Source organism: Eublepharis macularius, chromosome 6, assembly GCF_028583425.1.
Source record: "Eublepharis macularius isolate TG4126 chromosome 6, MPM_Emac_v1.0, whole genome shotgun sequence".
Lineage (NCBI taxonomy): Eukaryota > Metazoa > Chordata > Lepidosauria > Squamata > Eublepharidae > Eublepharis > Eublepharis macularius.
Genome location: NC_072795.1, coordinates 2909009 through 2933415, shown reverse-complemented (window position 1 = coordinate 2933415; position 24407 = coordinate 2909009). Strand labels below are relative to the sequence as shown.

General features: G+C 48.2%; 1 protein-coding gene across 4 annotated transcripts in view; it reads left to right on the top strand.

Moving 5' to 3' along the window:
- The window catches only part of TP63 (tumor protein p63), a 130210-nt gene extending 111555 nt beyond the window's left edge, over positions 1–18655 (top strand). For 2 of the 4 annotated variants that reach the window (XM_054982854.1, XM_054982852.1), the window contains exons 9-12: positions 9110–9267; positions 10867–11011; positions 13761–13854; positions 15821–18655. In XM_054982854.1, the coding sequence (XP_054838829.1) occupies positions 9110–9267; positions 10867–11011; positions 13761–13854; positions 15821–16117 (694 nt within the window). In that variant the 3' untranslated portion in view covers positions 16118–18655. The remainder of the gene's footprint in view (positions 1–9109; positions 9268–10866; positions 11012–13760; positions 13855–15820) is intronic. The other 2 variants (XM_054982853.1, XM_054982855.1) reach the window with 2 other exon arrangements.
- The last annotated feature ends 5752 nt before the right edge of the window (positions 18656–24407 follow it).

The window sequence follows — 24407 nt, the reverse complement described above, 5'->3', positions numbered from 1 at the left end:
TCTTGTTTCCTTGATTTTCAAGGTTGCCTTTTGTGAAGCACACACAGTCTTTCGACCTGTAGTAAATAGAAGCCGCTTGTTCCCCTATGGAATAGGTAGAACAGAGGCGGTGTTTCCAAACAGATGGCTATGAGCTTTGCCGGCCCCGTCTCTTTCAGCTCGTTTCGAGTACAGTCTATTTTGTATTCCTCCTATGCAACAAATTCTATCTTGATGTATATTCTTCTACATACGATATTTCTACATATGATATCGGGTTGACCAATAGGAGGTTTCCTTCTTACCTTTTGGCTGTTTGAATTTTGCCAAGTGTTTCATTCAGTTGACCCGAGGCTTGCTGCATGCTCCTTCACAAAGGCCCAGATGGTTAAGAGCGCCATCGCTGCCACTTCTCCCGGGGAGTGGTAGGAAGAGAGGCCTCCGACCATCAATGCTGCCTGGTGGTCGATTGGAGAGGTCAGATCCCGTCCACGGCAGGCCACCTTTCCTTCTGTGTCCCCCAGGTTTCTCTTGCCCTTCCTATGATCATGAAGGTATTCCCCCCCCCCCCCGCTCTCAACTGCTTGCAGTAGGTGTGGTCCCTTCACCTTCTTCTCTCCTCTCTGGTTCCTTCTTCTACAGTCTTCTCTCAGCCTGCTTCAGGAGTGAACTTTCGGAGACGCGGAGAGATCCCACGAAACGCAGTGAAGCCGCCCTGAAACATTCCAGTCTCTCAAATCCTTCACTCTACTCATAAATGAAGCTGGGAGGGTGGCGTTTTTGTCCAGCACTCTGGCCTCCAAAGAAAGGGCTGTAGCCAAACGGAACGGCTCGATGGGAACGGGGCAGCTAAATGGTGAACAAAGACCCGGGAGGCATCGCGCGCATTTGCAAGAGTGAGCGCCTCCTCCACTTAAGTCTCGCATTGCTGGGTCTGGAACCGTTTCGTTGTCACCGTCGGTTGTAACAAATACTTTCTCGGCTTCTCTCCCATCCTGTTGCTGTCCTTGGGAAATCTCTCAGATGAGCAGGTCTCAGTCATCTCAAGAGCCTTGGGACTGCTTAACTTAAAGATCGACACCGGCGACAAAAAAAATTGCCGCGTCTGCCGCAGCTGCTGTTTATGACTTTGTGCTTTTCATGCTGGTCTGAGACTAGTAACGTGTGTAGAAATTAGAGAGACGTTTCTGCTGAGCAGATGGATGTCACGAGCGCATTTGGGAATCGGACCCTCTGTGGGGTCCCCCTCTGTGGATGTGCTGTTGCGTCTGTACAACTTTTCTACCTTGTCTACCCTATGAAGGCCTCGAAATTAGAGGGAAAGCCTCTTTGTTGGTGATTTTGGGCCTACCTCAGTCCGTTTTTAAGGTTCCCATTTTACCTACATTGCAGGGAATTGTCTCAAGGTTAGCAAAAAGCTATTTATTAGCTGTGTCTGTAGTTCCATAGCAGTCCCCCAAAATCAGCAATATAGCAATAGCATCCAGGTATCAAGACCCCTGACCCCTGGTGTTATGGTGTGACTTCTTCTAGCGAGAATCCGCTCTGTATAATTTTGCTATTTTTCTAAAAAAAAAGACCCAGTCAATATACAGGATTTGAGGGACTCGTATTTTCAACTTCAGATCCGGTCTTGTATAAATTGATATGGATTAGGGGGGTCTAGCATGCTTTGACTTCAGCTTGATTCTGGTCCGAAGACCTCTCCAGAGCAGAGAGATGCGTTGTGTACCAGAGGTTCCAGTGAATGTCTTGTTGCACTGAGATGTAATCCGTGCGCCCACGATTCTGAAGGGAGCGGCAGGAAGCAGCCTTCTGGGCCTCGTGATAAGCAAACATCTCCAGGCACAAGCTAGGAGCTTCTTTGGTGCGCTCGTGGGAAAAGATAATCTTCTTTTGTCCGCGAGTTCTAAACTTGGCCAGTTGCCTCCTCACCACCCATCCCCATTCCAGTCCCTTTTACCTACTGAGGCTGTGGAAACTCCTATTTATCTCTCCTCCCCTATTTTGGCAACATCCAAGATGATGTAAACTGTGGTTTCTGGGGAGTCCGGTGTCAGGGAGGGGCAGAGGAAGGTCTTTGCTTCCGCTCAAATTGCTCGGTAGCTGGATTTGCAGTGGTGGCCTCGTGTTGACCATGGGCGTTAGGAGCCACGGTGGTTCGTATTCTGATAGGAATTTCAGTGGCATCGTTATGGCCCCGATCCCTTCGAAGGAGAAGCCCCGATCCCTTCAAAGGAGAAGCCCGTGCAAGTTGTCAACCACCTTGCGGGTGGGCTGTTCTGCACTGTAGCTACCAGTTTTTTGGAGGGGAGGGGACCATTGAGGTAAGCAGAAGTCCTCAAGAATGTTGGGTGTAGTGTATTGGCGTGCCGTTCGGAGCCGTTCCGCAGCTTCATCTTCCTGGGGTTTCACTCGCCATTATTTGGGACTGCCGGCACTTCGTATAGCAAGTTCCCTCCTCAAGTGGAGAATCTCAGGAGGAGCTGAAGCTCCTTTGCTTTGCCACCACGAAGCACCCTCTAAGCCAGAAGTTGTCAACTTTCCATATCTTATGTCCCACGGTTAGTTTGCCGAAAAACTTAGTTCCACCATGAGAGAAACAGAGCGCCCACTTTTCCCTGAGAAAGGAGATTTATATGTTTACAGGCATTCTGCTACTATATTGATCATTGCAGATTGTGGGTGAATGAGCTCTTCGTGGTTGTGATGAAAGCCCCTTTCCCCGTTGACTGAACACGTCCCACTGGTTGAGAACCCTTTCTCTAATCAGCCGTGCAAAGTTTAATTCAGAGAATCCCTTCATTTCTGCTCTTCTTCTGACTGTGTGGTGCTGATTTTCAATAAACTTTTTTCATCTGGGTTTTACCTGTTCTTCTGTCTCCTCCTTTGTATCTTGTTTCACCTTTATTCTTTTGCAGGGTAGAGTCGTGTGGCTCTCGCTACCTTTGTTCTACATTTCCCCCTCTCACACTCATGCCTTTGCCTGTCTGCCCATTGCTGGATGGGTTGCCACAGATGAGACCCTCTGTGCTCCAGCAAGATGAATAACTTTGTTTGTTTGTTTGTTTGTTCGTTCGTTTGTTCGTTTTCTAGTCTGACCTCCCCGCAACAATATGAGTAATACAACCACTAAAACAGTAAAACCGTTAAATACACTAAAATCAGAATTTCAGTACAACTATATTCCAGATCCAAGATGGAGCCCCCTCCATTTTTCCCTGACCATACACGGGGGAGAGAGGATGCAGTTGAACTCGTCATATGGGAGGGGGAGATGGTTATACAGCCCCCCCCATGAGAGACCAGTAGGGAGGCATTGCTAAATGGCTCTAAGACTGACCTCCGCCATATGCCTGGCGGAAGATCTCTGTCTTGCAGGCCTGCCAAAAGGATGTAAGTTCTTGGCGGGCTCGGATATCTTCCAACAGAGGGTTCCACCAGGTTGGGGCCAGGGCTGAAAAGGCCCTGGCCCGGGTCGAGGACAGTCAGGCCTCCCTGGGGCCAGGGGTCACCAGTTGATGTTTACCTGCCAATCTAAGCGCTCTCCGGGGTACATATGAGGAGAGGCAGTCCCTCAGATATGCTGGTCCCAGTCCATTTAGGGCTTCGTAGGGCTTGAACCTGATCCGGAACTCCACGGGGAGCCAGTGCAGCTGCTGCAAGATCGGAGTAACGTGTGCCCCGTATGGCGTACCCATCAGGACACGCACAGCAGCGTTCTGGACCCGCTGTAATTTCCGGGTCAGATCCAAGGGAAGCTCTGCGTAGCGCCAAAGCTGTGGTTCCTAACCTCCAAGTACGCAATGCTGTCATTGAACGCACCCTCAAAGCCTGACTCAGTGGTAGAGCTCCTGCTTGGCGTGCGGAAAGCCCCAAGTTCAGTTCCTGGCATCACCAGTGAAAAGAATCGGGTTATCGGTGATGCGAATAAACTCTGCCTGAGATCTTGGAGAGCCACTGCCAGTCAAAGGGGACCGTGGTGGCCTTGATGGACCAACGGTCTGATTCAATATAAGGCAACTTCATGTGTATCTTGTGTGTGTTCAACCACAAGTAAAAACCGTGCACACCAAAATGGCACCCCAGAGAAGACTTTACTGGGTATATTCATGATTGCTTGCGTACAGCATGCAAACCTCAGTCTTACGTTCAGCTGTGCCATCAGCCGGTTGATTCCCGTTTGCCACTATTTTAAGGGACTGGAGGAGACACCCGGGATATTTTCCTTGTGTCCCCCATTGGCCTCCAAAACTTCTGACTCCCTCCTCCAAGGTTTGTCACTCGACTTCTTTGGGGCTGTATGCACTGGAATTGGTGAGGCTTGGGTTCAAATTCCCCTTGGCCCATGAGGTTCCCTGCCTGATCTCTGAACCCTTAACCTGCCATCTGCCACAGGGCAATACCAGTGCTGGCCTGGCCTACTGCAGGCTGAACACCTAGAAGGGCACAATGGAGAAAGGAAAACCACAGCAGAAGTTGGTTGTTGTGGGTTTTCCGGGCTGTATAGCCGTGGTCTTGGCATTGTAGTTCCTGACGTTTCACCAGCAGCTGTGGCTGGCATCTTCAGAGGTGTAGCACGAAAAGACAGAGATCTCTCAGATCTCTGCTGGCGAAACGTCAGGTGCCAAGACCACAGCAATACAGCCCGGAAAACCCACAACAACCATCGTTCTCCGGCCGTGAAAGCCTTCGACAATACAAAAATAAAATAAATAAATTCTACTACAAACCCCCCTGAAACTACCAAAACCTGATGCAGGAATCTTCTGATCTGAGAAGTTGGGGTGGGGGTGGAAAGGCCCATAACTCAGTGAGTTGTGGTTCGGGTTACAGTTAAAACTCAGGTCTGATAAGTCAGCGAAAGAATCTGGAAGCCGATCTATTGGTGGTGGAGATGAAAAAGAGACGAAGTAGCAGAATCAAAAAGAGTCCAGTAGCACCTTTAAGACTAACCAATTTTATTGTAGCATAAGCTTTCGAGAATCAAGTTCTCTTCGTCAGATGCATGGTACAGAAACTGGTCAAATATAGAAGATATTAGCGCATTGGAAACAAGTAGACAGACTTCTGTGGGTTTAGCTCTATAAAAATACTTTACTACGTAACAAGGGGGAAAGGGTACATTTGGTAAGAAAATGAAGAATAGCTAACTAACTACATCTTGATGGCTAGAGAGAAAAAAGCTTAGACTAAGACTGAGAGCAGAGAACATTGAAAACAAAGAGCAATAAAACCTTAGTATATGTTGCTAGCTAATTGCCCCCAATAAACTGGCCCATCTAATAGACAATCCTGGATTCCTTCATTAAGACGAAAGACTGCCCTTTCTATGGTGGGAACTTTTACTCAAGGCCTAAGTGGTCCTATGCTAACTAGCTATCTGACTAAACAAACAGAATAACAATTTAACTCTTTTTGCCTTCGACAATACATCAGTTTAATTCTTTCATGACTGAATGTCGGACACTTGCAAAAATCCCAACGCGATCGCTACCTGAGATCCTAGAGAGCAAGTCAAAACAGACAGCTGGGAACTAGGGGGACCCATGAGTTGACTCAGTGCAAAGCAATTCTGTGTGTTTGTGTGTGTGTGTGCGTGCACATGTACACGTGTGCACACGTTCATAGATTGAAAGTCATAACATCGGAATCAGTGAACTGAGTGGTGGTTGCACCCCCGGAACAAGGTTTTGAAAACTGGTGTTATTCCTGAGGTTTCTCAGTTTTAATCCCCCTCCCCAATTGATGGGGCAGTGACAGAAGCTTGCCTCATTCTGGCCGCCGCATGCCGGCGATTACATGGAGCAAGCGGATTTGAGCCCTGCCCTTGCCGTGGGCCAGTCAGTGACTGACTCCTTGGTTTCTTACCGGGAATGTCAGAAGATGTGAAGGACGACCAAAACACGGATTGTGAAAGTCTTTGCTAATTACTAGCGCTATAAAAATAGTATCTGATTAACTGAAGGTGGTGGTGGGTGGTGATGATATTTTGGGACGTGGAATGGTAGCTGGAATTAGGCCATGCAAGGAGTTGTCCTTTTTGCTGGAGCTTGGAAACCAGTCTCCCTTCGCCTCCATACAAACATGTAAAGTTTCGACTTCCTGTTTGGGATCCATGGAGGTCTAACGCAGCTCCACTTGCGGAGCTGACCGGACTGCCGTTTTAACCGGCCGGCGGGGTGAAAATAGCCCGCGGCCGACTGCTCTCAGGCGGGGAGCAGGCAAAGAACGCTCAAGACCCTAGGGTGAGCTAGATCTCGGACGAGGGGGGGCTCTATACAACGAGTCTCCCCCCGATCCTTGAGGTCCCACCTTGCGACGGGTCGGCTATAATCTCTGCGGCAGTTTTGGGGCCAATTCGGCTGGCATAAGACCTACATACCCAAGCATCGATTGGGGGAAGAAGCTGAGAGGAGAACTTAAAATCGAAACAGCGATTACAACCCGAGAAAAGTGAAGAGAAGGTAAAGATCATTATCTTCTGAGACGGGACAGATTGATAAAAACAGAGAGGAAAAAAAGTAGATTTTTAAACTGCAACAGACTAGTGAAAAGGAGGGGAAGACTCGGCAGGAATCGAATTTAAAAAGAGACTAAGTTTAAAGAAGTTATTAAAGAAATGGGACTATTGTTTTGAATACCTGTGGCTTTGGAGCTGTGAGAAAAAGACACCATCGCGAGATCTGCTGTGGGAAGACGGGAGACAGGAAGTGCGTAATAACAATAGAGTGGCTGGAGAGAAGCGGCCCTTGCTGGAGGGCAGGAAGTAGGGAATCGCCATTTTTGAAAGGGGAAGGGTCGCGGCTTCAGCGGAAGAGGAAGTAGGCCATCTTGGATTACAAAATCATAGAGAAACCATAGAGAAAAGACGCCCGACATTTTGGACTCTTTAAAATTTAATTTCTATAAGAAGACCGGGACATTTAAAATAGAAAAACGTTAAATTTTACGCCACGGAGTTAAGGAAGAGAGCGGATTCGTGGGAGCGAGCTAAAGCAAGCCCCACGATGTCAAAAAAAGAGTGGCAATCGGCAATAGAAAACCTGGATAAAAACCTGGACAAAAAACTTTTAGATATGATTAAAGAACTTAAGGACACGAAATTGGAGCTGATAAAAGAGGTTAAAGAGGTTACACAGACAGTAAAATCGGAGCTGTCAGAAGTGAAAAAAGGTATGGAAACAATACGAAGTGAATTACAAGGAACGCAGCAGAGAGTTAAAACAGTAGAAGACGCGATGGAGAATTTAGCAGACACGCAACAAACAGAGATGAGATTGGTGAAGGGGAGAATGTCAGTTGCAGAAACTAAACATATGGAGAAGCAGTTTGTGGCAGTTTGAGAACTACTGAAGTATTGAAGTAGAGGGGGGAGACTTTACCGGGGGGAGAAGAGATAAATGTGAATTAATAAGCAGTCAGATTAATAGATTGACATATATATAGATATATATAGGTTAACAAACAGAACATAGAGAAAATAATTAATTATAAGGACTAAATATAAGGAGCGATTAACTAACAATATTTTCTTTTTTTTCTGACAAGTTTTGTACCAAACTGAATGTCTGAAGATATAGATGGGTCAAATTGATTGACTACGTGAGGAGAGATATATAGAACTATTATAAAAAGATAGAATGAGTAATATATATAGAGAATAAGTCAAATTGTTTGATATAAACGAATGTATGATCTATATGGTTTATGATATATAGAAATACCTGAAATTGAAAAATTGGGATAAATTGTTTATCTAAGATGGAAACAAAGGCTTACAGTTTGGGCATATAATGTTAAAAATAGTTAAGGATGTACTGCTTAGAATAATGGAGAATATATATTTGTTTTAGATAGAGGAAGCTAATAAAAGTAAGGGAAAGGGGACAAAGGGTTGGAAAGCTGCTGGAAGTCAACAAAAAGGGGGGGGAAAGGGAGGGGGTTAGAGATGAAAAAATTGGGGAAAATTGAATGTAAATGTGGAAATAATGGATTCTAACCCAATAAAAATTTTTTAAAAAAAAAAACAAACATGTAAAGTTTCTTCATACCTCCATGCATCTGACGAAGAGAGCTGTGGTTCTCGAAAGCTTATGCTACAATAAAGTTGGTTTGTCTTAACGGTGCTGCTGGACTCTTTACTGTTTTGTAACTACGGACGAACGCGACTAATTCCTCCGGATCTATGAACATAGAGACGTCCGTATAGTAGCAAGTCGGGAGTTCGCACGGTCAAATGACAGAATATAATTTGTACATGCATAGAAAGCCAGCATGAACAGCAGGGAGTTGATTTCTGTACAGAGAAGCATTTGATTCTACGAGCATCTACGTGCATTCTGAAGTGGCTGATCCTGTCGATGAAAAGCGGCCCTGCAGGGTAGGCAGCCAGTGGTTGCGACTTCCAGCCTGCTGTGGTTCCTCTTAAACATGGGGGTTGTGCATGTGTCGTCTGTGGATATTTGTGAGTGCTGGGCCAGTGTGTGTGAATCCAATCTGTCCCTACCCACCCCCTGGAGTTAGGTCCTTCCTCGAAGAGGCAGTGTCATACAGTGTTCAGAGAGGCGGCAGGGAGACCTGGGGGGACTGCCTAGCGGGCCTTGGGCCAGTCTCTCACTCTCTTGCCCTAGGCTACCGTGCAGGATTATTGAAGAGAATTGTGTGCACTACTTTGAGAAATAGTAAAAAGTCCGTTCGCACCTTTAAGACTAACTAACTTTATTGAGGCATAAGCTTTTGAGAACCACAGCTCTCTTTGCCAGATGCAAGCTTTTGAGAACCACAGCTCTCTTTGTCAGTTTGGCATCTGATGAAGAGAGCTGTGGTTCTCAAAAGCTTATGCCTCAATAAAGTTGGTCAGTCTTAAAGGTGCCACTGGACTTTTTTACTATTTTGCAACTAGAGGTTTAACATGACTAACTCATCTGGATCTATACTTTGAGAAAGAGTAGGATAAAAATGTGACAGACAAAGAGACAGAGATTGAGATTTCCTCTCTTCAACTGAAATATAGCCAGGCCTTCTTGCCCTAATGATGAACTGCTACCAATCCAGCGCCAGCTTGTATTGGGCCGGACCAGTGTTGACACCTCTAGCAGATGCTTGATTTCTCTCTCGTGTTTTGCAGAAGTTCCATCCAGTCTCAGTCTTCCTACGGGTCCAGCTCCCCTCCGCTCAGCAAGATGAACAGCATGAACAAGCTGCCTTCGGTCAGCCAGCTGATCAACCCGCAGCAGCGCAATGCCCTGACGCCCACCACGATCCCGGACAGCATGGCAGCCAACAGTAAGAGGCTTCCCTTGTGCAGCTCTCCCCCCACACCCCGGGCCTGGAGTAGTCGCTTGCAAATGGGCGTCAATGATAGTGACTAGAGACGCTGCAAAACGATGGGTCTGTGGCGCCTGAGAACGTCCCACAGATTTCTTGCAGGCTTCCATGAGGTTGGGTGATGAATCATTCAGAAAAGTGTAGTGAAGTCAGTAATCAAGTAACTTTAATCAAAGCAATAATTTTATTAGGACAGTATTAGCAGGTTTGAGGTTTGCTAGTTACAAAAAAAAAAATCACCTGTTCATGTGAAACGATGACATCGCCTTTTTAAATGTGGTGATTAGGGGTGTGCAGGGACAGAAAGATTCGGTTTTCCCACTTCAGAATTTCCGAAGCAGAAAAAAGAGTTGGAAATAAGCGATTTCCAAAGTGGCAAGCTGCTTTGGAAACCACTTATTGCCCCACTTTGGTATGATCCATGAAGATTCAGAGCACACCAAAACTTCCTGCTGGATGGGAGGGAGAGGAGGGGATCCCTCCCTCTCATCGGGTGAAATAAGCTGTGGCGGGCTTCCCACATGTCAGCTGGCAAGGGGGATCCCCTTCCCGATTGCCAGGTGATGGTTAAAGGGCCCTTTCCACACTGCTTGCGAGCAGCACGAAAGGGCCCTTGCCAGGGGGTTGAGAGTGCTTCAAAGCAAGCCGAATCGCTTCGGGAAGTTTTGATTTGGCATTTCCGAATTGAGGCCAGCATATTGGGCCTGATTCGGAAATCCCAAATCTTTACTGTCCGATTTGGGTATTTCTCCCGAATCAGAAACCCGAATCACACACCCCTAATGGTGATAGTTGCACTCTGTAATGAGGTTGAGTAAGATTTTTCTAAACGCAACCAATTAATTGTACAGTTCTTCTGTTCAGATTGTATCTGTCCTGCCATACCAAATTCAGCCTACAGTTAAAAATCGCAAGAAACCAACTATTAAAAACCACAAGGCAGGACTTTTCCTGCCAGTGGCAACTTAATGAAATTAAAGAGGGAAGCTGCCATTCCTACAGTGGCATTCCTGTCTTTTTTGGGAACGACTGGCAATATTAGAAGGAGGTATGCCAGAGCCCCAAGGAGGCAGGTTGATAGGATTCTCAGGGGAGCTAATTGGATGGTCTCCTAAGTCCAAAGTTGCTCCCAGGACAAAAAGCCCCCCTCCCCGCCAATGATTTCTCCAGAGGAAACTCATACGGAGCTAGCCTTACTCCTGAGTAATTGCAGGTGGGCAGGATAGACCAGCATTTCCCGACCTGCCAGTCATGAAGGCTGTGAAAACAGGCCCCCAACTTTTGAAGTGCTACCGAGTTGTGCGTGCTCATTTTGTTTTTAAGTGGACCACCCTAGCAAAAAAGGTTGGGAGCCACTGGGGTAGGCCGAATGTCGATGGGGCAGGCTGCAGCCCTCCTCTCTTCATGCCTGGAGAACAGCCTGAGGTGCTGCCGGATCGAGACCTGCTTGAGCTCCCCGGGGCAAGGAAGGGCCCTGCCGTTGTCTTAGCCGTAGCCGTTGGCTCCCTCCAGGCCACTGACTCTCCGCTCTCCCTTCTCTCCCCTCCTCGCATACAGTTCCTATGATGGGGGCCCACATAGCCATGGCAGGGGACATGAACGGGCTCAGCCCCACGCAGGCGCTGCCCCCTTCCCTCTCCATGCCGTCGACGTCCCACTGCACTCCGCCTCCTCCCTACCCCACAGACTGCAGTATCGTCAGGTAAGTGAGCGGCGCTTCTCTGTTCTAATGCCTGTGGCTCAGGATTGTTGTGTACTCAGTTTGGGTCTGTGATGTTCAAGCAGCCGTTTGCAGGCCCGTCAAAGCCCCCTCGACGGGCTGACCGAGTTTCCTATGTCCTGCCCACCCCCCATCGCTGCTGTAGCCTTGCGGCTTTTGCTGGTACTGCCAACCCCGCTTTCTGCATTCACCGTATGTTGCATTGGCGCCTGCTAAAAGCTGTCTCTGGACAAGATGGGGGTAATACTAGGGGGAGGTGGAGTTCTCTGTGTGTGGGGGCAGGGGTGAAGCCTGGCATCAGTCAGTTGGCATCAGTCAGTCCCATTAGCTTTGGCCTGCTTCCGCAGACTGCATTGCAACCAGATTTTGCAGTAGCCAAAGACACCTTCGTCAGCTGCATTTGATAGCCTCACTCCTCCTTTTTGCTCTATATAGAGGATCTTCATTCTTCTTGAATAGTCCTTTTATTTATTATTTAATAATAATAAAACAATCCCTTGGATTGACTACTTCCTTGCATGTTAAGAGGGCAATCCTTGGAAACTGTTCAGAAGCTTCAGTGGTTGCAGAATGCCTGTGCTTGGCTCCAGAGGAAGGTCGAGAGATGAGAGCCCAGCCAGATAGTTCAATGACTGCCTGTTGGCTTCTGAGCTCTGCTCGAACCGCTTTTAAAGCCCTTTCCTACTTGAGCAGAAGTGCCTGAGAGACTGTAAGGCCCCTCACAGGTTTGCCTTGGTTCATCAGATGCTCATCTGCATACCTTTGTGATACAGAGCCAGAGCATAGGTGTGGCAAGCGACCAGCCCTTGTGGCTGAGCCAGGGAATGATGGAAGATTGAGAGCTGCTTGCCGCCATCACCCTTCTCTCTCTCTCTTCCCCCCCCTTTCTTTCTTTGCATCTGACGAAGAGAGCTGCCGCTCTCAAAAGCGTATGCAACAATAAAGTTGGTTAGTCTTAAAGGTGTGACTGGACTCTTTACTCCCTTTCTTTGCTTTCCTCAGCCATAAAATGGGCATCCTGCCATGTTCCCTGATGGCTGCCCAACTTTGCCTGGCCAGAGAAAAGGCCTTTGTTGAAGCAAACCAGGGTTTGAGTGATGGAGCTGAGCCCTGGTTTCACAAACTATCATTAGTTAAAAAAGAAAATAAGCCCTGTTTCTATGCTATGTGAGAACTGATTTTCTCCCTCTCTCTGACTCCCCAAGGGGCTGTGAAATCTTTTTCTTCTGTAAGCCATCCAGCTGGCTGTCTTTGGAGAGGGGGGGGGGTTCTGTGCATTAGCAGAGGGGTGGGTTCTGTAATGGGGTTTGATTTCTGCACTTCTCAGAGTCTCTCTACATGATGTTACTAAGTACCTAGGGATGCTCACGTGCAGAATTTTATGTGTGACCATTCTTGCTTGGCACACGTGCATACCGCTTTCACGGGAGCTCCCTTTGTGTGATTACATCTGCTAGTGAATCCGGAGGGCAAAACGCCAATTCAGCTCTGTTTTCGCTGCAAGAACAAGTACTGGAGGCTCTTTTGACTTGCCAATTTGCATTTCTTTAAGGTGTGAGAAAGTGTCAAGATTTGCATTTCAATAAATGGATGTGGGGGAAACTGGGATACTTTTAGCAGTTGAGGAACTGATCTCAAACGCAGAGCAAACTGAAGTGGGACTGTGCGAGCGAGTGCATGGAAAGTTGGATGGGGGACATGTGAAATGAGGTTCACTAGCCCGTCCCTAGGGACTTAGTAATGTGTAGAGAGACTCTCAGACGTTCCTTGTGTTTGTTGAACTTTGGCAACAGCAGCGTCTAGTACAAGTGATTTGGGTAAATCACCAACCGGGACTGGAGTGCCGGTCTGTGAAGTGGTTGAGAGCAGAAACTTATTTTTAGATTAACGAATCCTTAAAGTGGATCCCTCTGTTACAGAGATGTCGTGGGTGTTGCTACATATGGGTAACCAGTAGGAGGGAATTTCTCAGTATTGTCCACTGATGGAGTCCACCCTCTTATATTTATTTTTATTTATTTATGGTATTCACAGTCCACCTTCCTCACTGAGGCTCAAGGCGGATTATGCAGTGTAGCAGGTCAATAGGAAGAAACGTTCAGAAACAATGCAATAGGGCGGATTGCAGAAATGTGCCAGTTTGCAGAATCTGATACAAAGCTGAAAACAAAGCCGAAATAAAGCATAAACGAGACGATGCAGAAACTACTCAGAAGGTTTTCAGGGCATAAGCTTTTGCGAGTCTCTTCTTCAGATACTTACCTACAACTAATCAGTGGGTGCACACAGTAGTATAGCTGGCATCCCCTGTCCCTTTACCTTCCTGCATTGTTGCCTTACAGCCCTCCAGCCAGTGCAAAATAGCCATCCTAAATAATTCAGTTCTGCATAATTTGTGGAAAGCCAGGAGAGAGGGGGTGCTCCTAACCTCAGAGGGGAGGCAACCTTTTGAGCACGGAGAACCCACTTAGACGATAACTTTCTGTATCCCTCTGGCATAGCATCCACTGTTACTTCTCATTTTCCGCCTGCTGCAGAGGAGACCAGAGGAGGGGGGCCAGGGGCAGTCCCTCCCCATTCCACCCCACCGGTCCCCCAAGCCTATTGCATAGCAGAGCGCCTGGTGTGGTTCTTGCCGTGTTGGGCTGTTGCAATCTGGGTGACCTTCTTTATCTCTCTCCTCCTTTCTCTGCCCTCTTTCCTCCACTTCCTCCTCTTCCTCCTCCTGCAGTTTCTTAGCAAGGCTGGGCTGTTCGTCCTGCGTGGATTATTTCACGGCGCAAGGGCTGACCACCATCTATCAGATTGAACACTACTCCATGGATGTAAGTAACCCTCTCGACCTTTCGCTTCCCAGGGAGGGGGGCCCTCGACCCCGAGCTCTCGGCTGGGCAGGTTGCAAAGCCTCTCTCTGACTTCAGGGCAACCGATGTGCAGCATCCTCAGGACAGGGAACTTTGGACTGGGGACAGCGTGGGAGTGAACGGAGCCTTACCCCCCTCCCCTTTGCCAGCTGATTTTTAAAAATTCAGCTGCCCCCCATTTCCAGATAGGATTAGCAGGGGGAAGATGGGTCTGGAGCACTGGGTGGGGAACAGTGTTGTCCCCCCATCTAGCTCCAAATTCCAGATGGAGAAATAGTAAAAAGTCCAGTAGCACCTTTAAGACTAACCAACTTTATAGTAGCATATACTTTTGAGAACCACAGCTCTCTTCATCTGACAGTGTCTGACAAAGACAGCTGTGGTTCCCGAAAGCTTATGCTACTATAAAGTTGGTTAGTCTTAAAGGTGCCACTGGACTTTTTACTGTTTTGCAACTACAGATGAACATGGCTAACTCCTCTGGATCTATGACAGATAGAGAAAGTATCTCTTGGGGCTCCCGTTTGCTCCTGAGAGGAGGTGCAACGGGACCTGGCAAAAGGTTCCGGCCCATCAGACCCTCTTTTCTACCCATCTTTCACCTCTGAACTCCACTGTTTCTTTGGGCTGCCGGCTCATGCCTCGCACGGGCTGCCAGTGCTGCTGTGAGATTGAAGTGGATCCCCGTAAGCCTTCTGGGGTTCCGCATTCACCCCCATTTCCTTCTGCGCTCTCAACTTCCAGACTCTCTGCTTTGCTGTGTCTGTGGGGCTGCGGTTTGGGGCTTAGCCTGAAGGGAAGAGAACCTGCATGCCTTTGGGGTTTGGGAGCTCTTTGTTTCCTTACTGATCCTTGTTCTGAACTGAATTGTTGCCGAACAAAGCCAGGCTTCTCGATTCCGGGGAACGAGTCCCCTACCACTGCCCCAAAGAACTTCCACGAGTCCTTGTGAGATTGCTGCAGAGAATCTGCCCAAGCAGGGCCCCTCCAAAGACCTCTGGATTTGGGTTTGCGTGAAATTTGGCAGCAGCTCTGATTAGACCCCAAATGGGGTGAATCGGCTTAGTTTGGGCAAGAGCTGTGATAGAGATGATCTGGTTCATCTCATGTCAAAAAACCTATCCTAGAAACTCGCCCCATTCTCTTGGAGTCTGTGTACACAGGACATCTTATGCGGGGACGCTCAACTGTAGGGAGACACAACGTTAGCCTGGAAGCATAGTTTAAAAAGACAGAGCCGGCGGAGATATCTTCGCCTCCCTGGAGGCTCTGTCAATTTCACTCCCCTTTGGGGAGGCGAAGATGAAATTAACAAACCCTCTGAGGAGAGATCGCCGCCATCTCTTGTCTTTTTGAACTATGCTTCCCGACTAACATTGTGTCTCCCTACACTTGAGCATCCCCGTGTAAGATGTCTTGTGTAGAGAGACTCTAGGTGACAAAGGCTTCCTGGTTGCCTCAGAGGACACATTCTAGGAGACCCACTTCTCTGAATTCAGATGCTACAGATGAGAAGGGAGGTTTCGCCCACACTGTTTTGTGTGCATGCTGAATCCCTGTTGGAGCAGACTGGTGCACAGAGGCGAGGCAGGACAAAGGGGCGTTGCGTGTTCTGAGACAGTTTAGCTGGGGTGGTAGTTGCTGCCTTCTCTTGTCCTTCCTAAAGTTGAGCAAAAGATTGATTTGTTCTGAGCTCTTCTTCCATGGGGTGGAGGTCGCTTTAAACTATGATTGATCCCAAAGGCTAGGAAGAGGGTTTAAGGCCTGATGTGTATTTTTCCAAATGCCAGCAGGGATTTCAGTCCTGAACAATATTTCACTTCTGTTGTAGCACTCATCAGAATATCTTTGGGTGGCGGTTTGACAGCAGACTCTCCTACCGCCATTTTTTTTTCCTGGGCTGACCCATCTTTTCCTTACATTCTAGGATCTGGTGAGCCTCAAAATCCCGGAGCAGTTCCGCCATGCCATTTGGAAAGGCATCCTAGACCACCGGCAGCTGCACGATTTCTCCTCCCCGCCCCACCTCTTGCGCACGCCCAGCGGCGCCTCCACCGTCAGCGTGGGCTCCAGCGAGACCCGTGGAGAACGGGTCATTGATGCCGTGCGCTTCACGCTCCGCCAGACGATCTCCTTCCCTCCCCGCGACGAGTGGAGCGACTTCAACTTTGACTTGGACGCCCGTCGCAATAAGCAGCAGCGCATCAAAGAGGAAGGAGAGTGAAAGGGGTGCAGTGTGGCCCCACCCCCGCCCCTCGTCCACGCTGATGGACCTCTCGGCTGCACCGGCCTGGTTTAATTGCCCTTCAGTGGGGTGGGGGGGAGAGGAAGGGAGGATCTTTCTCGTTGCCTGGCGCTTACCTGTCCCCACAGTTGTGGCCTGCTTGCCTCCTGGGGCTTGGGGACTGCCTGCTTTACCTCCAAAGTTGTGTTTCCTCATCAGCCGTTGCTTTTGTTCTTGGGGAGGGGGTGGACTTGGTGCCTTCTGCCCAGTCAGGGCAGGGGGTTGTGTTCTTCGGCACCTAAAAAGGGATGGGGGAAAGCCTTTGAAATGCTTCGAAAATTGTGGCACTTAATTCTTGTGCTTCTGCTGAACCAATGCACCTTTGTGTGCGTGCATGTTTAGCGCAAGGCGGCTGCCTGCGGCGTACGCGCCTTCCCTCCTCACAGTGCACGCTTGCGATCGGATGCCACGCCTCTTGCAAAGACGCCTGCCTAGATTCCTTTCTGAATGTCTGTTTTCTGGTGTTAGTTTGAGGATATTAAAGGCAGCCCGTGATCTGTGGCCACCTTGCAGTTTTGTAAGTTTGACGGCCACAAAGTTGAATGCTGAGCATTTGCCAAATGGGAAAGAGAAATGATGTGCCCAACTGGAGCCATGTGCTGTATTGTGGTGTCTTTCTGATAAAATGATGGCAGCGACAATGATGGAATGGCGGAGTGGCCCTGTGGCTAAGCAGGATACATTTCAGCCTTCCCATGCCAGTCTTATTCTCGACCCAGATGTACGGAGGGCCGTGCATGCCTGACACAGAGCCCCACGGGGGGTGCATTCCAGGGCAGCGGCATCTCCAGGCATCCTGTCTGCCGTCTGCCCGGCGATCTTCATGCGACAGGACAGTCTCACAAGACCCCTTGGCAGCCTGGCAGAGGCACCCAGATGTTGACGGTGCCGTTCTGAGTAATCTCAGCATTCATAAACCCTGTTTATAAGAACAACATTTCAGTTCCATGGGGCTTCAGCCCACGCTTACCCCAGTTGCAAATTGCACTGGTATCCAACATCTTTCCTAGGATGTAATCCTGAGCCTTTGGGCAAGTCTCCTGTTGGGAATGGGCTGATGGGATGGCTTAAGGAATTGCTGAGGGGGAAATGAAACGAACGAAGCAATGTGGATGCAACTTTTCCCCATGGTGTGAGAGAGAGTCTCCAAGGAGAGTGCATTGGGTAGCTCCCCCTTTGTTCATCAGGTTCCATGTCTCTATGCCAGCCACTCCGTGCCACAAAAAACTAGATAGTGGAAAGTTTGGAAACCAAGCCCTGGCGTAGCTGCCGAGGCCGGAGGGTCTGGGTTGGCCACACGGAGAGACCCTTTCTTGCTTTAAATTTCTCCTTGGACATGTTGGCCAGCCTTACAAGCCCCTGAAATTTAGAGCCATCTTTAAAAAGAGGGTGCTGGTTTTCGTTTTCAGTTCTTTTTTTCCTGCATCAGTGACAGTAGATTCAGCGTTGGCCCCAGTTCAGCCTTGACTGGGAGCATAAAACTGCGTCTTAGGAAGACTGCCCCAGGAGGCAGTTTGTAAACAAGTCGAGATGCTTCATTTGCTCTCTGGCAGTAAGCAAGAGCTACGTTCTGTTGGGTGCTTGGCGGGTTCTTTCCTGGATGAACCAGTCCCACCAACACCTCAATGTGACTTGGCCCATGCGGACCTTTCACTCCCATGGGAAGCCCTGCCCCGTCCTGCCCTGATTTTTCTCTCTGCTGGAGTTTCATGATTAATCTCTTTCCGCATCTTCCCGCTCACAAAATGGTGTCAAATGATTAGCTTCGTAAACATCCAACTGTATTTCTCTCTGTATATATATATTTTTTTTTTCAGCTTCTGCTGCCAGCTCAGCAAAGCCATGCATTTAGTCTTTCTTACTGGCATAGGCTCCTTTCTACAGCCGCAAGTCTCTCCTCTGTCCTTCCTTCTTCCCCTAACAAATATTCCCCAGCCCAATGTTTACTGCCTAACAGGCACTGCAGCTCTGCGATTCCCATCCTTCTGCATCTGTCTACAACTGAAATGAGAGATTCTTCTTTACTCTTGTAAAGTTTGTAAGTAAATTGTTTTGTTTGCGTGATTTTTGGGGGGTCATTTTCCTAGAGCAATCATTATTGATCTCTTTGTTTTATTATTATTGTTTCTTCTTGGGAAATTGGGCCTTTCAGAACCACAGTTGTTTTGTATTTTTTTAAATTTTTTAAAATTGTTTTTTTTTAATGGGAAAGGCTGTCTGTATTCTGATTTGCAAAACGCTAGTGACCCTGTTAATGCAGGTGTCTGCATTAAAGAGATGCGGGGGAACGGGTGATTGCAAAAAACCCTCACTTTGGGGAGAGGGGAAGGGGGGTTGACTTCTAGTCAAAAAGTCCGAGATTTCAAAACAACCATTTTTTCAATTCAAATGGCAGACATCCACAGGTTATTTGTGACTTGTAACAAGTATTAATTTGATTAAAAACACTCTGTTAATGCCATTGTAAATAAAAGCCAAATTCTAAAAGCTGTGTTGGGTGTGCTTGAAATTTTGCGGGGCTCCATTCATGGAGATGTTTGAGGCTCTGGAAATTGCAGTTTAATCCTTAACGGGGGGTAGATGTCCAAGGCCCCAGAAGATAGCATCCCTTTCACACACATCAAAACTTAGTTCTGAATAAATACCTAGAGAATTGGAATACATCGTGTGCGTTGAAAGTTCATTCTGTCCTTCCCACCCCGAGCCAGTTTGTGTTGATGGTACAGCATGGTTTCCTCTCCTATTACCAGCATAAAAATGGGTTGCCAGCCTCTAGGTGGGCACTAGAGATGGGCATGAACCGAAATACGAACCAAAGTTCGTCACAAACTGGGCCGTTCTTTGGTTTGTGAACTGGCAGTTCTTCGGAGGGCATTTCTGACAAACTGCGACGATTTTTACAGCAGTTCGTATGGTTCGTTTTTTCAGTTTGTCACTGCAGACAGCCTGGCGTTGATCAATCAGCTTCCTAGGCAACCAGGGGGGTAGGCTTTCTGCAGACCTCCTGATGCCCCAGAAGTGATGTATTCACGAACTGTTTCACGAATCGGGCAATTTCATGCCAGTTCATGTTCGTGAAACGCAACAAACTGTCGTTTTCCCAGTTCGGGCCCTTCTCTAGTGGGGACCAGAGATCTCCCATAATTAAATCTGATCTCCCAACTAGAGAGATGAGTTCCCCTGGAAGAAATGGCTACTTTGAGAGTGAGCTCTATGGCATTATACCCCATCCTCCCTGGGCTCCAGCCACATATCTCCAGGAATTTCCCAATCTGGAGTTGGTAACACTAGAGTAAATGGTTGTAAAGCCATTATTTTCAAACCGAGACTGGGAACAACTTCATAAAGAGCCAGGCTGTGGAGAAAAACGAGTTCAAGATGGCAGCAGAGCCGCTTGCGCCACGTGCCATCCAAAGGCATAACTGGCTCCTGAAAGGCGCATCTCTTGAAATTGGGCAAAGGGGGACCTCAGCAAATCTCCTCCGCAAAACTCACGGCATGAAGCATCTTCCTAGCACGATGACGTCAGAAATCGCTCCATTAAACAGGAACATGACGGGAAATCGCGCTAGGACGACGCTTTGTGCCGTGAGTTTTGTGCGATTTTCCGGAAGTTACAGGCATGTGAAAATATTCCTCATCACCATGTGTGTGACATCCGTGAGTCCCTAACTGCTGGGGCAGAGAGGCCCAGACAAAGGGGGGCCTTGAGCAATATTGACTAAAAACCCTTCTGACGTATCCTCCGAGGTTCTCCCTGGAACTGGCCATTCCAGACTTCCCAGAAGCTCTCTGTTGTTCCATTTTATTTTGGAGTTCCCAGACCTGGATAGCCCAGGTGAGCCTGATCTCATCAGATCTCAGAAGCTAAGCAAGGTCAGCCTTGGTTAGTAATTGGATGGGAGACCTCCAAAGAAGACCGGGGTTGCAGAGGCAGGCAATGGCGAACCACCTCTGATAGTCTCTTGCTATGAAAACCCCGCCAGGGGTTGCCATAAGTCAGCTATGACTTGAAGGCACTGTCTCCACCATCAATGGAGTACTAGGGATGTTTGTGCCGCCCTTCCCTGCTCACGTGACTTCATGTGGCTGGCTCTCTCAGTCTGCCCCGTGTGCCAGGAGTGGCGTCCCAACTCCCCTGTGCAAGGGCACCTCACGTCCTTCCAATCCCTCCTCAAAACACACCTTTTCTGGGAAGAGTGCCTCACAACTTACTTGTCCCCTGCGACAGGCTTCAGCTGGGGCTAAGATGATGCAACCGGAATGACCGCACCTCCTTTTGTGATCTCCTTTGTGCCAAATTTTGGACTAGGAGCTTCTTGAAGTCGAGACTTCTGAAAAGCAGCCATGATTCATTAGCAAAATATGTGTACTTCCTCTCCAGACCTACTCAAGGGAGTTCACAACTAACAATAAAACTAATCAAGAGAGTAAAATGGTAGTAGGACAGCCAAACTGATAGAATAAATAAATAGAAACAGAACAATTAAAAACAAGCTAAATTTTAAAAGCTAGGGCATAAAAAGGTGGATAAAATCAGCTGAGCAGTCTAAAATAATATTGATACAGCAAGATTTTGGCTCAAAGCACTCTGAGAAGGATGAGAGGGTCAAGCTAGCACTACAAAAGTATAACAAAATTACATATATTTATTATAGAGTGTACACACACACAAAAATTTAAAGTCTGAATATCAGACCGCAAGTAAGTGCATACACAATTGTAGTATTTCATACACAAAGGTGGATTGCCCAATGACCAATAACAATTACATCCAAATAAATAGTATCTCATAGACTACCTGCAAACAAATGGACGATATGTTGGATGGGCGAAGACTCGATCAAAAGATGCAATCAAATGGCCATCCAGGGATAGGAGATACTTCACACCCGAACAACACTGAATATAATAGCCAGATGTGTAGATGAAGTTACTATGAGAAACAATTCATGTGTATAAATCCTATTAACCACACATCATGTAAGTTGCAGACAGCAACACCTGGCTTTTAATTTTTAGTATTATTATAATTGGATTTATTTATTCCTGGATGTCTGTGGCTTATCACAATAATACACTGACCACTGAGGAAGGCCTTTTAGGGGCCGAAACCCCCTTGTTTCGAGTCCTATCCTTTGCTGTCAACAGGAACAGCTCCGTTCCCTCCCCCAGTGACAGCCTTTTAAATACTTAAAGAGAGCAATCCTGTCTCCCCTCCACCTCCTCTTCTCCAAACTGAACATTCCCAGGTCCCTCAGCCTTTCCTCGCAGGGCTCGGTCTCCAGGCCCCTGAGCATCCTGGTAGCTCTCCTCTGCACCCATCCCAATTGGTCCGCATCCTTTCTGAAGTGAGGCCTCCAGGACTGCATGCAATACCTCAGGGGGGCCTGACCAGTGTGGCATATAGTGGGACCCTGAAATCCAGGTGAATGTTTGTGTTTGTCATAGTATCCAAAATGGTGCCTGTGAAGAAAGGAGGAGCAGAGCCAGTGGAGGGAAGACAGAGTGGAGGCCGGGCACAGAAGGCGAGGCCAGTGAAGAAATGGGATTTCCTCTCCTTTGGCAGCCGGTGCCTTTCCCGACTTGCAATAAAACAAAACGCCTCAATCACCAAGTTGCGTGAGAGACGCCTCCCCTTTCAAGCCTGGAAAGAGCTCTTGGCGTGGAAAATTAACTCCCAAGACGTGCTTGGTTTGCTGGAGGCTCCCTCTTGATCTTCCTCACTCTTGATCCCTTATCAATCGGCTCTATCTACCGTTGGCCCTTGACCATCTTTTCTTTCCCAGGATGCTTTGCCTTTCCTCAGCCAACCCGTCAAACCGAACCCCGGCACTCCCTTCTCCCACACGAGTTGCCCATTTCGGCTCCCCTGAGGGGAAAGCAGAAATCAAATCTCTCGTGTCCCGTAGCCAAGTTCCTTGTTCGGTTCCTTGGGACTGATCCGCTTGGGAACCAGCAGCCCTTCCGTGAGGCAACAGATGCGCTTGAGAAATGAGGTAAGTGAGGGAAATGATGATCTGGGGGCTTATTCATGCCACAAGTATGACAATCTTTGCCATAAATGTTCTAGAAGGACCTGCCGGTGGCCACTCCCGGGGCGGGGCATGTTCTCGCTGTCATGCACAGGAACGGACTTTTTTGGACGCATATTTTGGAGCTGCACCTTTTAACAGCTCATAAAGACCTGTTTTGTTTTGTTTTGTTTTGTTTTGAGCCATCTTTTGAGAATACTGACTGCAAGGCAAAAAAGACATTTCTGTGCATTTAGCCAAGGGAGACATTCGTACAATCAAATTGTGAGAGGTGAGGAGAAGGTGAAAAGGGGGAGCAGCTTCAGCCACGGGTCAGAAGTTTGGGGGCCTCCACGGTCTTTAAGCAGCAAGTTTCAGGCCTGCAGCAAAAGAGTCCTGATTCATATAGTGCCTAACCACTCCTGCGGTACTCATTGCCACTGGGTGTTGAGACAGTTAAAGGAATGGATGGGTTTTTAAAAGACGCAGGTATGGATGGTGGCTACAGGACAGCAGTTATTTTGAAAAGATGCCAGATGTCCTCGTTTACTGAACGTAGCTGTCAGTAGCTGGTCAGACCAGAACCAATGAGTTGAAATTAAATTTTAAAAGTTTTCAGCTAAACATTAGGAAGGAAGAACTTCCTGACAGAGCAGTCCTTCGGTTGAACAGGCTTCCTCGGGAGGTGGTGGGCTCTCCTTCTCTGGAGGTTTTTAAGCAGAGGCTACATGGCCATCTGACAGCAATGCTGATTCTGTGGACAGTTGAGGGGGAGGGCAGGAAGGGCTACATCAGGGCTTAGTTCTTGTGGCCCCTTCTTACATGCCCAGGGTAATGCCAATCGCCACCTTGGGGTCAGGTAGCAGTTTTCCCCAGGCCAGTTTGGCTAGGGATCCTGGAGGTGTTTTGCCATCTTCCGGGCATGGAGCAGGGGATCACTGGGGGTGTGGGGGGAGGTAGCTGTGAATTTCCTACATTGTGCAGGGGGTTTGACTAGATGACCCTGGAGGTACCTTCCAACTCTTTGATTCTGCAAGTGGGTTAGGATCACCGCCTCTGGCCCACCATGGGCAGATCCACCCTAAGCTCTGCCACCCCTTTGTGCCCCCCATCCTCTCTGAGGAGGTAGGAAAGTGCTAGCAGTTGGCCACGGGCGGGGGCGGGGGACCGGACCACTCGCAGCAGGACAATTCCCTTTTCCTCCTGCTCATACACGTTTATCTCGCCTATCCTCCAAGGAACTGAGTGGCATCTATGGTTTCCCCTTCCCGATTTTATCTTCATAACAACCTTGTGAGGTAGGTCAGGCCGAGAGAGACTGGGTTACACAGCAAACTTCATAGGTGAATTTGAATTTGAATCCAGCCATTCCCAGCCCGCCCCATCAGACTTTCTCCCGGTTGCACCTGAGCACCTGACGGGCAACTCAAGGCAACTGCTGACTTGGCTGGTTCTCTTCCAACGCTGGTCTCAGAATTTCCACCAAGATGGAGGGCCTTGGATCGCACGAGGACACGGAGTGAGGGATGCCCAACCCAACACGGAAGATGCTACAAGAGGAAAAACCACCTTAACCCTAACCCTCTCCTGCCCTCCTTTCTTTTTTGCCGCTCTGAGTCATTTTTGTTTGCTTTAAACATGGACTCAACCAACTTTCTCCCAAATATCTGAGATCCCAGACAGCAAAAATAAAAGCGCAACAGAACTGAATCCTCAGGCACAAAAGTCTTACAAAGTTCACTGTCTTTCTAGCCGCCCACAAAGCAATTTCCAAAGAGCTGCGTTTTGCAATCCCTCTGGAACGGCAAGAGGGCCGTAGATCTTCATGTTTCCTCCAGGAGGCTATTGCAGCACAGAGGAGCAGCCACAGAAAAGTCCTGTGAGCAGGCGGCAGCAGCACATTTCCTTGTGGGGGTCGAGATCACCAAAAGAGGTAAATTAAGCTGTCACATGGGGGTCATTGGTCCTTCAGGAATGTGGGGACCAGACTATGTAAGGCTTTATTAAGCATCAGCATGGATGAAAACCAGCAGGCAACCAGTGCAAAGATTGTAAAATAGGTGAGATATGATCCCCATGATCCTGCCGCTCTTGATGGAGGAGCTGCTGCATTTTGCACCTATTGTCTTCAAGGGCTGCCCCATGTACAGTGCTCTGTAGCAGTCAAGCGTTACTGTTGCCTAGATCGGTGGACCCCCAGTTCAGCAGTCTCCAAA